The sequence below is a fragment of the Panthera pardus genome, unplaced genomic scaffold (assembly GCF_024362965.1).
Source record: "Panthera pardus isolate Hobbes unplaced genomic scaffold, ASM2436296v1 HiC_scaffold_16, whole genome shotgun sequence".
Taxonomy (NCBI): domain Eukaryota; kingdom Metazoa; phylum Chordata; class Mammalia; order Carnivora; family Felidae; genus Panthera; species Panthera pardus.
The window spans coordinates 48611327-48628457 of NW_026526721.1; the positions used below are offsets into that span (position 1 = coordinate 48611327).

Sequence of the window (17131 nt, forward strand, 5' to 3'; positions counted from 1 at the left end):
CACGTTCCATGAGTTCGAGCCCCGCGTCGGGCTCTGGGCTGATGGCTCAGAGCCTGGAGCCTGCTTCCGATCCTGTGTCTCCCTCTCTCTCTGCCCCTCCCCCATTCATGCTCTGTTTCTCTCTGTCTCAAAAATAAATAAACGATAAAAAAAATTAAAAAAAAAAAGATATTAAGATCTTTCAAAGACATTTCATGACTGGCACTAGAGTTGGGGAGTCAACTAGGGCAATGTTCCCTAAACTCCCAAGCTTTGGTAGAAAATTCGAGAAACTGGGACACCTGGCTGGCTCAGTTGGTGGAGCAAGTGACTCTTGAGCTTGGGGTTGTGAGTTCGAGCCCCATGGTGTGTGTAGAGATTACTTAAAAAATAAAAAAATCTTTAAAAAAAATAAAAGAAAGAAAGAAAATTTGAGAAACTGAGTTTTTACAAATCTCATAAAGATTCTTCTGCTTTTTAAAAATACTATCTAGAAAGAATAACATATTAAACCATTACACTAAACCTATCACTTTTGGTTATTTTATAGTGCATTTGCAGGAAATTGCTTCTCAGTGAGATGTCATCTAGAAGAACCTAAGGAATATGACATCTGGATAAGTCATTATTATGAGTGATGAGTGGAGAAAGGGCCTAGGTGATGAGAAAGCATCAAGAGGCTTCTCAAGTTGCAGGGAATAGAGCTAAGAGCAAGTAAGATTCAAATGCATTTGAGACAGACATTAACATAATCAGGCCCGAATAGGATCTATCAGTTGTCCACAAAGTAGAACCCCTTGCCAATACCTTCATTTTATAGATGAAAAAATGAATAAAGCAATTTTTCCTGCATGACACAATGACTTGATATGGCCCAAGGCTATACTTAAAATTCCTAACAGTATCTAGTTCCCTTTTCAATAATAACACCAGCAGGAGTGAGTACACCTAGGGGCACCTGCGTGGCTCAGTTGGTTGAGTGTTCAACTTGTGATTTCAGCTCAGGTCATGACCCCAGAGTCATAGGATTGAGCCCTGGGTTAGGCTCTGTACCGAGCATGGAGTCTGCTTAAGATTCTGTCTCTCTCCCTCTGCCTCTCCTCACCGCACTTATGCTCTCTCTCTCTCTCTCTAAAATAAAACAAAAATTAAAAAAAAAAAAAGAATGAGTACAACTAAATTTATCATAAATCATGCATTGTGTTAAGTGTTTTATCATGGTTAACTCACTTAATTGTGTCAACAATCTTAAAAGGAAGATACTAATATCCCCATTTATACCTATGAGGAAACTAATATTAGAAGAGGTTAAGAATTTGCTCAGAGTCACACAGTTAGACAATAGAGGAGCTATGATGTAAAACAGGTCCATTTGATTGAGAAACCTCACTCTCACTCATCTTAATTCCTCACAACATGGCCTTTACGTGAGCCATATTGACTAGAAGGGCAAACAACATGGTTGTAATGATAACAGCTTACATAAACTTAATGACCTAAAGGTCACAGTGTGTGAGGTCCCAGAAAGAGGAAAGGAAACCCAGTCAAAGTTGGAGAGCTATGGAGAGGAACCAGCTATGAGAACAAAGAGGTCAAAGCAAGACAGAGGGGCCAAAGCACAGCACAGTAACTAGAACTGGAAGTTGGGATGGCATGGCAAAGAAACCAGACCTCACATGGTGTCAGTCAAATTGTCCCCCACACCAAATCGCATTTGATAAATAATAAGCTACAGGGATAAGGATGAAGCATAGGAAATACAGTCAATAATATAATAATAACCTTGTATGGTGACAGATGGTAACTACACTTATGGTAGTAAGCATTTTGTGATTATATAATTGTTGAATGACTATGTTATGTTGAATGACAAAAAGTTGTATGTCAACTATACTTTAATTAAAAATTTTTTTAATTTAAATTTAAAAAGAAATACTGCAACTAAAATAATAAGCAAATAGTTAATTAATTAAATTTAAGTTAATTCTCTAAGGAAGCATTCACAATGGAGAAGTTTGTTTACTTCAGCAGAACTAGATTTCACTTACTGAATTCAAATTAACATTATTTTAATGATGGTAAGTAGGCAACTCTCAGTAATTCAAATCATTCCAACTCTTAATCCCTCATTTTCCCACTCTCCTTTCAGAAAACAGCAAAAAACAAACACTCAACAACAAGAATCCTTTCAACATGTTCTCATTAGGTATGCCTCCTGCAGAGATCCCCTAAAATGTCACAACAGAACTAGAACACAGAGTTGTATTGAGTTTGGAGACAGAAATACTAGTTCATTTCTAGGCCGAACCACAAATTTGAGGTTGTTCAGCTAAGACCTTTAGCTTCATACCAGCAACAAACAACCTCCTACATTGTCATCTCCTCAGCTCAGCCAGCACATAATTTATTACTTCACAGCTACTGCCTAATTCTCTCAGAATTCAGGTGAGACTGTATCAAAAGATAGCACAGCCACACGGAGCATAAGCATAATTTCACATCTAGATTACTACTCCCCTTGACAATTCTCTATACTCTGCTCTGCCCTTGAATCTGTTAACTGTGATCAGAACATGACACAAAAGAACTCAAGGCACAGAGCCAGGAATCCTTGTTGCTGGTCCCAGAAGTATCATTAACTTTGTGTACACCTTAGAAAAATATCTCAGTTGCTCTGGGCCTCAAGAACTTAATCTCCAAAACAGGAATACTTCCCTACCCTACCTATTTCTCAAAGGTATTGGTGAAAACTAAATGAAATATTATATGCAGAAGCATTACAAAAATATGAAATGCTAAACAAATATAAGAGAAAACAGAGGATAATGGAGCAGGGATATACATGTACCAAATAAAATAAAACATTTGCTTAAAAAAATATATATATTTGGTTTTGTGATCCATGATAGGCATCCTCAACTACAAATGTAAGTTAATTGATGTACAAAATAAAATCCCAAAGAACAGCTCTTATATTAAGAATATCACCAGAGACCTGATAATAAACTTGGGTAATTGGGCAGAAACTCAGTTATTCACTTAACAACTATTTGGTGAACACATAACCTAGTTGGGGCTTTGTACTGATTATGGAGACTATACAGGAAGTCCAAAAGGTAGGGGGTTAGGCATTGACTGAAGCTAAGTGGAGATGCTTTCAAAATATCCAGCTATAATGGAGACAAGTGCTGGAGGAGGGCCTTTTGTAAATAGGGAACATGGGAGAGATTTGAGCATGTTTAAATGCTCATAAGGAGTTAGTAATGGGAGAAGGTGAAGACTCAGGAGAGAGAGAGAAACAATGATCGGGAGATGTCTAAGAGGTGAGATTGGATGTAGGGTCCTAAGTAAGGTGAAAAATGATTTTTTTTTTTTAAGACAGCGGACAGATGATAGTAGGAGAAGCTTAAAGTGATACAGAACAGAGTATTTGATGCAAGGCTTAGGTCAGCAGGTGAGTTAGAGTTCACAGAGAAGCAGCAACTTAAATTACAGAGAACTGTGATAGGAACAATAGTGGCCTCCACATCCTTATCCCCAGCACCTGTGAGTATGTTAAGTTACATACAAAGGAGGATTAAGGTAGCAGTTGGAATTAAGGTTGCTCATCAGCTGGCCTTAAAATGGGGAGTGTAGCCAGGTTTATCCAAGTGGATCCAGCACAATCATAAGGATCCTTAAATGTGGAAGAAGAGGCAGAAGAGTGTCAGAGTGATGAAATGTGAGAAAGACTTGACCAGCCATTACTAGCTTTGAAGATGGAAGGGGGTCATGAGCCAAGCAACGTGGGTGGTTTCTAGAAGCTGGAAAAGGCGGAAAAAAAAAAAAAAAAAAAAAAAAAAAAACCAGATTCTCCACTACAGTTTCCAGAAAGGAATGCAAACCTGGCAACATCTTGAGACCCACGTCAGATTTCTGAGCTATGTAACTGTAGGACAAATTTGTGTTGTTTTAAACTACCGGAGTCTGTGGTAATTTGCTACAGCAGCAATAAAATCTAACACAAGAATCTCAACACTGAGAATATGAGAGTAATCTCAAAAAAAATCATAAAAATAAATTTGAATATAGAAAAGTGAAGAACACATAAAGGGTTACAATGGATCACTACAGAACTCAAGTTGGATAGGGGAGCCTGGGTGGCTCAGTGGTTTAAACATCCAACTTTAGCTCAGGTCATGATCTTGCAGTTTGTGGGTCCAAGCCCCATGTTGGGCTCTGTGCTGACAGCTCCGACTGGAGCTGGAAGCTGGAGCCTGCTTTGGATTCTGTGACTTCCTGCTCACATTCTGTTTCTGTCTCTCAAAAATAAATAAATATTAAAAAAAAAGAAAGAAAGAAAGAAAGAAAGAAAGAAAAAGAAAGAAAGAAAGAAAGAAAGAAAGAAAGAAAGAAAAGAACTCAAGTTGGATAAAGATGGGCTTAGTGAATTCTTAGGCCAGCCACTCCCATGGTTTCACTCCCAGTGTTACCTAACCCCCAGGTCACCCCTTTCAGCAACTACCATGTTGGCAGTTTTCATCCCACCCCAGCCTCATCTGTTCTAGTTAGATGGGAACGATACTTTAAACTTTAAATTTCTCAATGTTCATTTATATTTTCATATATTGTTATTTTGTACATATGTTATTTTCTAAGCACAGTAAATCATATTTTCAGTTCCTTATACGTAGTACAGACAGTGCCTTATCAATAAAAATATATGATTCAGTGAGTCCTGCTATGATGCTTATTTGTGAATTTGTTCCAGTGTGATTAACACAGTAAGAAACGAACATAACACAAAATTTCTCCTTTATTTATGCATAATTTCATTGTGAGAAATGCTAGGAAGCCAAAGAAAACTGCAGCCAGTTGAAGTGAGCCACACAGGAATACATAAAACATACACACACCACACCTTACATATCTTCTGGCTACCCCTGTGCCATGAGCCACACCCATTCTCAGATGGCGTTACAACTGTCCACCCTGTTTCAGGTAAGCTTCCTTCCACCACTTGATAATAACCCACAAGCCACAAACTTGCTAACATTCACTTCCCAGTAAACTTCAGAGCTTCTTCCAGGTTAAGTGCCGTATGTATTATGGTGTTTACGTACATCTTAACTACATACGATGTGTAAAATGTGCCACCATTTTCATTAGTTACAATCATGAAGATTACTAGGACTGGTGGGACTCACCAGAGTACTTAGTTCACTGCTTGGGTGTTGCAATGGCAATCACAAGCAACTTCCAAGCTCTGCTTCTCAGTGGTGAAAGCCCACACCTAAGAAAACACATGGCCCAGCATCTAAGTGGGTGTTCATCCCAGATCCCAGCGGAGACTCAGTGGTAACATTAGTTGTATGAATGAGTGAGACCACAGAGGCCCCTTCCCTCCTGTTTACTCATGTTTGATCTGACCCCTACATATGCCCCACTAACTCACATGTGTACTCCAACTATGCCTTGGCCTGGCCTCTGCTGCCCAGCTTGGATCTCCAGGCACTGACTCACCTAACTGGTTTTTCAATCTGTCTTCCTCTCTCATTTGAGGCATTGATCTGGACTGTCTGCCCTAATGGTGTTTTTCTATATCATCATTCCCACACTGGCATAATCTAGATACTCTGAGTATGGACAGAATTGAAATCTTTAATCCTTATACACTAAATTCCTCACTTCCATGATCTGCTCTGTACTGCTATTGCTCAGGACCCAGAAATGACCTTAATCCTAAACCTAAAGGCCTATAGAGCCAAGAATCCTAATACTGCAGGATTCATCAAGGTTGTGTTATTCCTATATTTCTTTTTTTTAAGTTTACTTATTTTTGAGGGGGGGGGGGGAGAGAGAGAGGGGAGAGAGAGAGGAGAGAGAGAGAGAGAGAGAGAGAGAGAGAGAGAGAGAGAGAGAGAGAGAATATGAATGGGGGAGGGGCAGATAGAAAGGGAGACAGAGAATCCCAAGCATACTCCACACTGTCAGTGCAGAGCCTGATGTGGGGCTCGAAACCATGAACTGTGAGATCATGACATGAACCAAAATGAAGAGTCAGATGCTTAACCAACTGAGCCACCCAAGGCACTCCATGTTATTCCTGTATTTCAAGATCATAATCATCATTTCTCAGTAAAGTGATCCATACTACCAACCATCATTTAATAAACTATTCTCCACTAAGGTGTAACATTTTATAACATTTTTACTATTAGTGCATAAACCTCAACTTAAGTAGATCATTCCATATTCCATTTCCAGAAGTCTATTTTTCTCACTCAAGAGAAAGGAATAAGTCTGCCTCCTGGCAAGTTCAGAAAGTAAACAAGCACAGTGACTGTGATGGTAGCCTTGAATGGGAAGTGGCTTCAAGATGAGGAAAACAATTTGGGACTTACCCACAGCCCTGGTGACTGCAGGAACTGGCAAGAAAATAGAACAGAGCCATTAAATTGGGGGTGAGTCTTGGAATAGGTATGACATATCTCAGTTGCCAAACATGAAATTGGGGAAAAAAAGACACTTACCTGCTTACAGTTTCCTTTGTATATGTCATTTTCTAAGGAAAACAAAGATAAACATGACTGTGTGAGTTAATGACAGTTAATAGGCAGTACATAAAATGTACTGCATGGAAAACACTAATGCCCTAACATTATACTGTTATTTTACAAACCTATGTTGTTTTTCTCTATGGTTAAGCAAACAATTAAAGCAAGGTACTAATGATGCCAAGTTTGTTTTGTGACTGTGGGAATGTCCTGGCACTCAGTCTCTGTTTATGTTTCCAAAAGTTCCCGTGCTCTTTCTTAATGGGCACAGATTAATAGACTTTACTTGCTAATCATTCCAAAAAGATCTATAGATTGGAGATTGGTTGAGTTTTACATTAACCTTTCATGGACTTAGAATCAAAGTTTTTTGTGATCTAACATGTTTATGGAAACTCTCATACTAGAATAATAGGGACGTGTGGATAAAATAAATGCTAAATCTGTTTCTCCAGAATTCAGACAAAAAGATAAATTATATCAATAACTGGATTTCTCCTCTGGGACATTCTAAAGCAAATTGTCCCTAAGTTTCCTCTAAATTAGTGATTTTGTTTTGAGGCCAATATAATAAAAAGAACACTAAGTTAGAAGACCTAACTTCAAGTCCCATTTTCTCTTGCTTAGATATGAAGGCAAACCCCCAAATCTCTCAATATCTCCTCTATAAAATGGAAAGACTATTATTCTAAATAACTCATGATATTTATAAATAACTTATTGCTCTTCTTGCTCTACAAACTCTCCTAGAATAATCTCAGCCAGTCTAAATGCTTTCAATTGCCACCTCAAGCCAGATGACTCCTACAGCTATATTTATAACCCAAACCACTCTCCTTGGCTTCAAACCTAAATCAGGCAATTCGCATTTCACAGATTGCTCAAAACAACACATTCAAAAGTGAACTCAATCTCCCCACTACATCTACAAAGCTGCTTCTGTGCCCGAGTTCTTGGTCTTAGTCATCCAAACTAGAAATGAGGAGGCTTCCCAGGCCATTCCTTCTTCTCCGACTCCCATCTGACCTGTCACAGAGTTCTACTAGTCTTTTTTCCTATTTGCATCTCTTGTGCTTCCTTTCTCTATCTTTTGTCTAGTTAGCACCCTCATTTCCTCAGATATGCAGTAATTACTAGTCTTCCTGCTCCAGTCTTGTTGCCTCCAATTCACCCCATGGTGTATATAAACCATAATGACCTTTTTAATTCAAAACTGTCCAATCAGCCTCTGTGACTCACCTACTTATAATGTGGAGAACAAAGGCAAAAGAAATGTAGATAAATTTAAATTTTCTTATAACCTGCAGCCCATTGACAAACACTTGAGACAGGCAGAGTATGACATTTCTTCAGGAACTCTCAACTATTTTAATGTCAATGCTTTGCTTGAAGTAAAAACAACCTTAGCTTGACAATAGCTAGGCCTTCAGGATCCTGTGAGTCTTTTTTAGCATTAGAAAAATCTTTTTGCAAACTTCCCCTTGACTTTACCTCCCCCAAGTCCCAGGTATATAATCAGTTACTCAGGGCAATCCCAGGGCAGGTCTTCCTGCCCACAGGTCCTGTCACTTGTGCTGTAATAAAACCACCATTTTGCACCAAAGATGCCTGAAGTATTCTTTCTTGGCCAGTGGCTCCGAATCCTATTTCCACATCAACAGTTTCTTATCATCCCCAGAGTTATCTACTCTTCCAGCTTCCAGTCTGATCTCTTGTCACTTATTGTCTACCCTTCCCGTATATTGGCCCAAGTCATTCCCTATCAACATGTGTCTCGTGCTATCCCCCTCTGTCTAGACTGTTCATCCCAAACTCCTCATTCAGCTCACTTATACTTGTTATTTAAGATTCAATCCAGGTCTCATATCACCCCCTTTGTCTCCATGTTGTACTAAATAATCATTGAAAGTGTATTTCCAACACCTTTAGATCTTACCTTTCTAAAAGTTGCACTTGTAAAAAAAAAAAAATACCTTGCAATGTAATATCACAAGAGGCTATTGTTAATGCTAATACTAACTATACATTTGCTATACATCATCTGTATTTGCTGCTCCGTCAACTGCTTCCATAGTGTGGACACAACTGAGATGGGCAATGCTGACATAAATATAAATGTGTGTAGATATGTGTATGTGTATTTTTTTTTCAGTTAATAGCTATTCCATATTAGCCACTGCAATTTGCAAAAGTGGTAATGACTGAGAAGACAGGCCCAATGGTAAAGGGTAAAAGAATAACTTTTTTAAAAAAGAAAACTATGTTTGATTTTAAGCTCCAGCCCATCTGGTTTTATAATCTAGAGTAAGGAATAACTCTGATGCCTAATGTTCTTATCTGTAAATTGCGGATATTAGTAACTCCTTGTAGAGTTGTTATTAAATATGCTTTTAATAGGCTTAATATGTGGCCTGGTACATGGTACATATATAACTGGTAGCTATTCTCATATTTATTAATATTGAGCAGTTAAAAACATAACAGAAGAGGGACACCTGGGTGGTTCAGTTGGTTAAGTGTCCGACTCCAGCTCAGGTCATGATCTCAAGGTTCATGGGACAGAGCCCGCATCAGGCTCTCTGTTGCTAGCATGGAGCCCAGTTTGGATCTTCTGTCTCCCTCTCTCTCTGCCTCTCCCCCTTCTCACTCTCTATTTTCTCATCATGAATACATGCATGCTACATGAAAAGGGAAAGGTGGGCAGGTAATTTGTCTATATGCATGCTTATTTATCCTTTGCTAAGAATAAGATAGCTCTAAAAGAAGGAAAATAAGTAAGCAAATTCATTAAGTAGAATCATATTTATACTTTACTAAACATTTATTCAATGAACTATATCTTAGTGTCATTGGTAGCTACTCTGAATTGATAATATGCAAAACCTTGGCAAGAGTGACTCTCGCAGACTTATATTCTTAGCCTAAACCTTTGCTGAGTATTATTTCCAAATATTTACATTTATAAACATAAGCCCGAGGCTCTTACTGGGTTAACAATGTTTATTTTAACAGCCAGAGCTAGGGATACAAAGACTCGGCCATGCCCTATGGCAGCTCACTCAAATAGCCTAATTCAACAACAAAAGCAATGCAGGTGTTTGGTGTTGCTCTTTCTTCCTTCAAGCCTGAGCTGTGTGTAGGCACTCCTACAATAGTCCAGCAATTCTTCCCTTGTTAGTACACTTACCTTCATAATTAAATTTCTATGTTCCACAGACTGACTAAAATTTGTGCCCATTTCAAATATAGTTGTGTTTCCATCCTCACACAAATTCATCCAGTAACGATATTCCTCACGTCCAGGAAGTCGATCCCAAAATGTCCGGAAGGCTTCCCAGACAGCTTCCTGACACACTGGACAACAGACAAAGAGGAATTTTTATGGAAAGTACTTTCAGGTTCTCACAATGATCATGAACCTATTTATTCAGATTTCCAAGGCACTCTTGCCCACAGTGTCCATTCTAGAAGGACATAGGAATGATTCTCAAAGTTCTTCTGTTTATGTATGTCCAGTTTAAACTTTTCAGATATGAAGAGAATGTGCACTCCCCACTCCTTTCCTTTACAGAGGAATTTAATTCACTTTCTAATAGGCAGGGGTTGTTTTTTTTTTTTTTTTTCCCATCTCTTAAAAAAAAAATCCACGTTTGTGCTTTATGAGAGTGAAGCAGATGTTGAAAATACTTAAAAAGGCAAAAAAATAAACAAACTGTGACATATCCATATGATGCAGTATTATTCAGTGATAAAAATAAATGAGATTTCAAGCTATGAAAAGACATGGTGAAGACTTAAATGCATATTGCTAAGTAAAAGAAGCCAGTCTGAAAAAGCTACATACGGTATAATTCCAATGATATGACATTCTGGAAAGGGCCAAAGTACGAAAATTGTAAAAAGATCAGTGGTTGCCAGGGGTTGGGGGAAGGGAAAGACAAAGAGGTGAAGAACAGTGGTTTTTTTAGGGCAAGGAAGTCACTCTGTACGACTCTGTAATAATGGAAACACGTCGTTATACATTTCTCAAAACACAATACGAGCTCTAATTAAGAATAGTGTGTCTGTCCGTTTTGGCTCATCAGTTGTAACAAATGTGCTACACTAATACAAAATGCTAATAAGAGGGAAAAATGTGTGTGTGGAAGAGTGGCAGTATAGGTAACTCTCTGGACTTCCTGCTCAATTTTTCTGTAAACCTGAAACTTCTCTAAACATTAAAATCTATTAACTAAAAAAAAGATAGATGTAGAGAACAAACGGGTGGTTGCCTGAGGGGAGGGAGGTGGGAGGATACCAAATGGGTGAAGGGAAGTGAGAGATATAGGGTTCCAGTTATGGGATGAATAAGTCACAGGAATATAACGCACAGCATAAGGAATATAGTCAATGACATTGTAATAGCATTGCATGGTGACAGATTGTAGCTACACATGTGGTGAGCATGGCATAATGTAGAAACTTGCAGAATCACTACCTTGTATATTTGAAAGTTATTTAGTTATTTATTTTTATTTTTTAATGTTTATTTTTGAAAAGAGACAGAGCATAAGTGGAGGAGGGGCAGAGAGAGAGGAAGACACAGAAACCAAAGCACATTCCAGGCTCTGAGCTGTCAGCACAGAGCCTGACGTGGGGCTCAAACTCACCAACTGTGACATCATGACCTAAGCCAAAGTCAGACACTCAACCCACTGAGCCACCCAGGCACCCAGAAACTAATTTAATATTGTATGTCAATTACACTCAAAAAAATTTTTTTATGATATGAGGACTAAAAAATTAATGATTTTTAGGAGAAATGTACTACTATATTCAAAACAAATTCAGTCTATCTGCTAAGTTATTCCAAAGCATCAAATCTGAATGGATGCTAAACAGACTGTCTGCACATTTTGTATACATTAAGTATACTGGTTTCCTGTAACCATTTCATTGGCCAAATGCCAGACACTGTGGACAACAGACAGACTGAGATGGGAGGGAAGAGGAGCAGAGCGCTAAGGGAGAAAGAAGGATTTAAATGCACAGAGATCAAGACCATTATTTTTTTTTTCTATTAGCAGTATGTGCTGTGTACTCTATGTGCTAAATAACCACGTGATAGGATTGACTATTCCAGGTTAATTTAGCTCACTACTTCATGAAATAAGCTACTCCTAATTATACGTAAGCTTTAGGAGCTAGAAATATTTTTTTTTCCAATATATGAAATTTATTGTCAAATTGGTTTCCATACAACACCCAGTGCTCATCCCAAAAGGTGCCCTCCTCAATACCCATCACCCACCCTCCCCTCCCTCACACCCCAAATCAACCCTCAGTTTGTTCTCAGTTTTCAAGAGTCTCTTATGCTTTGGCTCTCTCCCACTCTAACCTCTTTTTTTTTTTTTTTTTCCTTCCCCTCCTCCATGGGTTTCTGTTAAGTTTCTCAGGATCCACATAAGAGTGAAAACATATGGTATCTGTCTTTCTCTGTATGGCTTATTTCACTTAGCATCACACTCTCCAGTTCCATCCACGTTGCTACAAAGGGCCATATTTCGTTCTTTCTCATTGCCATGCAGTACTCCATTGTGTATATAAACCACAATTTCTTTACCATTCATCAGTTGATGGACATTTAGACTCTTTCCATAATTTGGCTATTGTTGAGAGTGCTGCTATAAACATTGGGGTACAAGTGCCCCTATGCATCAGTACTCCTGTATCCCTTGGGTAAACTCCTAGCAGTGCTATTGCTGGGTCATAGGGTAGGTCTATTTTTAATTTTATGAGGAACCTCCACACTGCTTTCCAGAGTGGCTGCACCAATTTGCATTCCCACCAACAGTGCAAGAGGGTTCCTGTTTCTCCACATCCTCTCCAGCATCTATAGTCTCCTGATTTGTTCATTTTAGCCACTCTGACTGGTGTGAGGTGATATCTGAGTGTGGTTTTGATTTGTATTTCCCTGATAAGGAGCGACGTTGAGCATCTTTTCATGTGCCTGTTGGCCATCTGGATGTCTTCTTTAGAGAAGTGTCTATTCATGTTTTCTGCCCATTTCTTCACTGGGTTATTTGTTTTTCGAGTGTGGAGTTTGGTGAGCTCTTTACACATTTTGGATACTAGCCCTTTGTCTGATATGTCATTTGCAAATATCTTTTCCCGTTCCGTTGGTTGCCTTCTGGTTTTGCTGGTTGTTTCCTTTGCTGTGCAGAAGCTTTTTATCTTCATAAGGTCCCAGTAGTTCATTTTTGCTATTAATTCCCTTGCCTTAGGGGATGTGTCGAGGAAGAAATTGCTACGGCTGAGGTCAGAGAGGTCTTTTCCTGCTTTCTCCTCTAGGGTTTTGATGGTTTCCTGTCTCACATTCAGGTCCTTTATCCATTTTGAGTTTATTTTTGTGAATGGTGTGAGAAAGTGGTCTAGTTTCAACCTTCTGCATGTTGCTGTCCAGTTCTCCCAGCACCATTTGTTAAAGAGACTGTCTTTTTTCCATTGGATGTTCTTTCCTGCATGTCAAAGATGAGTTGGCCATACGTTTGTGGGTCTAGTTCTGGGGTTTCTATTCTATTCCATTGGTCTATGTGTCTGTTTTTGTGCCAATACCATGCTGTCTTGATGATGACAGCTTTGTAGTAGAGGCTAAAGTCTGGGATTGTGATGCCTCCTGCTTTGGTCTTCTTCTTCAAAATTACTTTGGCTATTCGGGGCCTTTTGTGGTTCCATATGAATTTTAGGATTGCTTGTTCTAGTTTCGAGAAGAATGCTGGTGCAATTTTGATTGGGATTGCATTGAATGTGTAGATAGCTTTGGGTAGTATTGACATTTTGACAATATTTATTCTTCCAATCCATGAGCAGGGAATGTCTTTCCATTTCTTTATATCTTCTTCAATTACCTGCATAAGCTTTCTATAGTTTTCAGCATACAGATCTTTTACATCTTTGGTTAGATTTATTCCTAGGTATTTTATGCTTCTTGGTGCAATTGTGAATGGGATCAGTTTCTTCATTTGTCTTTCTGTTGCTTCATTGTTAGTGTATAAGAATGCAACTGATTTCTGCACATTGATTTTGTATCCTGCAACTTTGCTGAATTCATGTATCAGTTCTAGCAGACTTCTGGTGGAGTCTATCGGATTTTCCATGTATAATATCATGTCATCTGCAAAAAGCGAAAGCTTGACTTCATCTTTGCCAATTTTGATGCCTTTGATTTCCTTTTGTTGTCTGATTGCTGATGCTAGAACTTCCAACACTATGTTAAACAACAGCGGTGAGAGTGGGCATCCCTGTCGTGTTCCTGATCTCAGGGAAAAAGCTCTCAGTTTTTCCCCATTGAGGATGATGTTAGCTGTGGGCTTTTCATAAATGGCTTTTATGATGTTTAAGTATGTTCCTTCTATCCCGACTTTCTCAAGGGTTTTTATTAAGAAAGGGTGCTGGATTTTGTCAAAGGCCTTTTCTGCATCGATTGACAGGATCATATGGTTCTTATCTTTTCTTTTATTAATGTGATGTATCACGTTGATTGATTTGCGAATGTTGAACCAGCCCTGCATCCCAGGAATGAATCCCACTTGATCATGGTGAATAATTCTTTTTATATGCTGTTGAATTCGATTTGCTAGTATCTTATTGAGAATTTTTGCATCCATATTCATCAGGGATATTGGCCTGTAGTTCTCTTTTTTTACTGGGTCTCTATCTGGTTTAGGAATCAAAGTAATGCTGGCTTCATAGAATGAGTCTGGAAGTTTTCCTTCCCTTTCTATTTCTTGGAATACCTTGAGAAGGGTAGGTATTATCTCTGCTTTAAACGTCTGGTAGAACTCCCCTGGGAAGCCATCTGGTCCTGGACTCTTATTTGTTGGGAGATTTTTGATAACTGATTCAATTTCTTCGCTGGTTATGGGTCTGTTCAAGCTTTCTATTTCCTCCTGATTGAGTTTTGGAAGAGTGTGGGTGTTTAGGAATTTGTCCATTTCTTCCAGGTTGTCCAATTTGTTGTCATATAATTTTTCATAGTATTCCCTAATTGTTTGTATCTCTGAGGGATTGGTTGTAATAATTCCATTTTCATTCATGATTTTATCTGTTTGGGTCATCTCCCTTTTCTTTTTGAGAAGCCTGGCTAGAGGTTTGTCAATTTTGTTTATTTTTTCAAAAAACCAACTCTTGGTTTCGTTGATCTGCTCTACAGTTTTTTTAGATTCTATATTGTTTATTTCTGCTCTGATCTTTATTATTTCTCTTCTTCTGCTGGGTTTAGGCTGCCTTTGCTGTTCTGCTTCTATTTCCTTTAGGTGTGCTGTTAGATTTTGTATTTGGGATTTTTCTTGTTTCTTGAGATAGGCCTGGACTGCAATGTATTTTCCTCTCAGAACTGCCTTCGCTGCATCCCAAAGCGTTTGGATTGTTGTATTTTCATTTTCGTTTGTTTCCATATATTTTTTAATTTCTTCTCTAATTGCCTGGTTGACCCACTCATTCGTTAGTAGGGTGTTCTTTAACCTCCATGCTTTTGGAGGTTTTCCAGACTTTTTCCTGTGGTGATTTCAAGTCATAGCATTGTGGTCTAAAAGTATGCATGGTATGATCTCAATTCTTGTATACTTATGAAGGGCTGTTTTGTGACCCAGTATGTGATATATCTTGGAAAATGTTCCATGTGCACTCGAGAAGAAAGTATATTCTGTTGCTTTGGGATGCAGAGTTCTAAATATATCTGTCAAGTCCATCTGATCCAATGTATCATTCAGGGCCCTTGTTTCTTTATTGACCGTGTGTCTGGATGATCTATCCATTTCTGTAAGTGGGGTGTTAAAGTCCCCTGCAATGACCACATTCTTATCAATAAGGTTGCTTATGTTTATAAGTAATTGTTTTATATATTTGGGGGCTCCGGTATTCGGCGCATAGACATTTATAATTGTTAGCTCTTCCTGATGGATAGACCCTGTAATTATTATATAATGCCCTTCTTCATCTCGTTACAGCCTTTAATTTAAAGTCCAGTTTGTCTGATATAAGTATGGCTACTCCAGCTTTCTTTTGGCTTCCAGTAGCATGATAAATAGTTCTCCATCCCCTCACTCTCAATCTGAAGGTGTCCTCAGGTCTAAAATGAGTCTCTTGTAGACAGCAAATAGATGGGTCTTATTTTTTTATCCATTCTGATACCCTATGTCTTTTGGTTGGCGCATTTAATCCATTTACATTCAGTGTTATTATAGAAAGATACGGGTTTAGAGTCATTGTGATGTCTGTAGGTTTTATGCTTGTAGTGATGTCTCTGGTACTTTGTCTCACAGGATCCCTCTTAGGATCTCTTGTAGGGCTGGTTTAGTGGTGATGAATTCCTTCAGTTTTGTTTGTTTGGGAAGACCTTTATCTCTCCTTCTATTCTAAATGACAGACTTGCTGGATAAAGGATTCTCGGCTGCATATTTTTCCTGTTCAGCACATTAAAGATCTCGTGCCAATCCTTTCTGGCCTGCCAAGTTTCAAAAGAGAGATCAGTCACGAGTCTTATAGGTCTCCCTTTATATGTGAGGGCACATTTATCCCTTGCTGCTTTCAGAATTTTCTCTTTATCCTTGTATTTTGCCAGTTTCACTATGATATGTCGTGCAGAAGATCGATTCAAGTTACGTCTGAAGGGAGTTCTCTGTGCCTTTTGGATTTCAATGCCTTTTTCCTTCCCCAGTTCAGGGAAGTTTTCAGCTATTATTTCTTCTAGTACCCCTTCAGCACCTTTCCCTCTCTCTTCCTCCTCTGGGATACCAATTATGCGTATATTATTTCTTTTTAGTGTATCACTTAGTTCTCTAATTTTCCCCTCATACTCCTGGATTTTTTTATCTCTCTTTCTCTCAGCTTCCTCTTTTTCCATAACTTTATCTTCTAGTTCACCTATTCTCTCCTCTGCCTCTTCAAGCCGAGCCGCCGTGGTTTCCATTTTGTTTTGCATTTCGTTTAAAGCGTTTTTAAGCTCCTCGTGACTGTTCCTTAGTCCCTTGATCTCTGTAACAAGACATTCTCTGCTGTCCTCTATACTGTTTTCAAGCCCAGCGATTAATTTTATGACTATTATTCTAAATTCACTTTCTGTTATATTATTTAAATCCTTTTTGATCAGTTCATTTTCTGTTGTTATTTCCTGGAGATTCTTCTGAGGGGAATTCTTCCATTTGGTCATTTTGGATAGTCCCTGGAGTGGTGCGGGCCTGCAGGGCACTTCCCCTGTGCTGTGGTGTATAACTGGAGTTGGTGGGTGGAGCTGCAGACAGCCCTGATGTCTGCCCCCAGCCCACTGCTGGGTCCACAGTCAGACTGGTGTGTGCCTTTTCTTCCCCTCTCCTAGGGGCGGGATTCACTGTGGGGTGGCGTGGCCCGTCTGGGCTACTTGCACACTGCCAGGCTTGTGGTGCTGGGGATCTGGCGTATTAGCTGGGGTGGGTAGGCAAGGTGCACGGGGGCAGGAGGGGCAGGCTTAGCTCGCTTCTCCTTAGATGATCCACTTCAGGAGGGGCCCTGTGGCAGCGGGAGGGAGTCAGATCCGCTGCCGGAGGGGTGGCTCCGCAGAAGCACAGCGTTGGGTATTTGCGCGGAGCAAGCAAGTTTCC

The 17131-nt window shown here is 39.2% G+C and overlaps 1 protein-coding gene across 3 annotated transcripts in view; it reads right to left on the bottom strand.

Annotated features, from left to right (window-relative positions):
- Positions 1-17131, bottom strand: part of IMPG2 (interphotoreceptor matrix proteoglycan 2) — an 85465-nt gene that overhangs the window by 56966 nt on the left and 11368 nt on the right. For 2 of the 3 annotated variants that reach the window (XM_019448225.2, XM_019448224.2), the window contains exons 3-5: positions 9703-9869; positions 6492-6523; positions 6363-6386 (exon numbers count right to left, since the gene is read on the bottom strand). In XM_019448225.2, the coding sequence (XP_019303770.1) occupies positions 6363-6386; positions 6492-6523; positions 9703-9869 (223 nt within the window). The remainder of the gene's footprint in view (positions 1-6362; positions 6387-6491; positions 6524-9702; positions 9870-17131) is intronic. The other variant, XM_019448226.2, reaches the window with a different exon arrangement.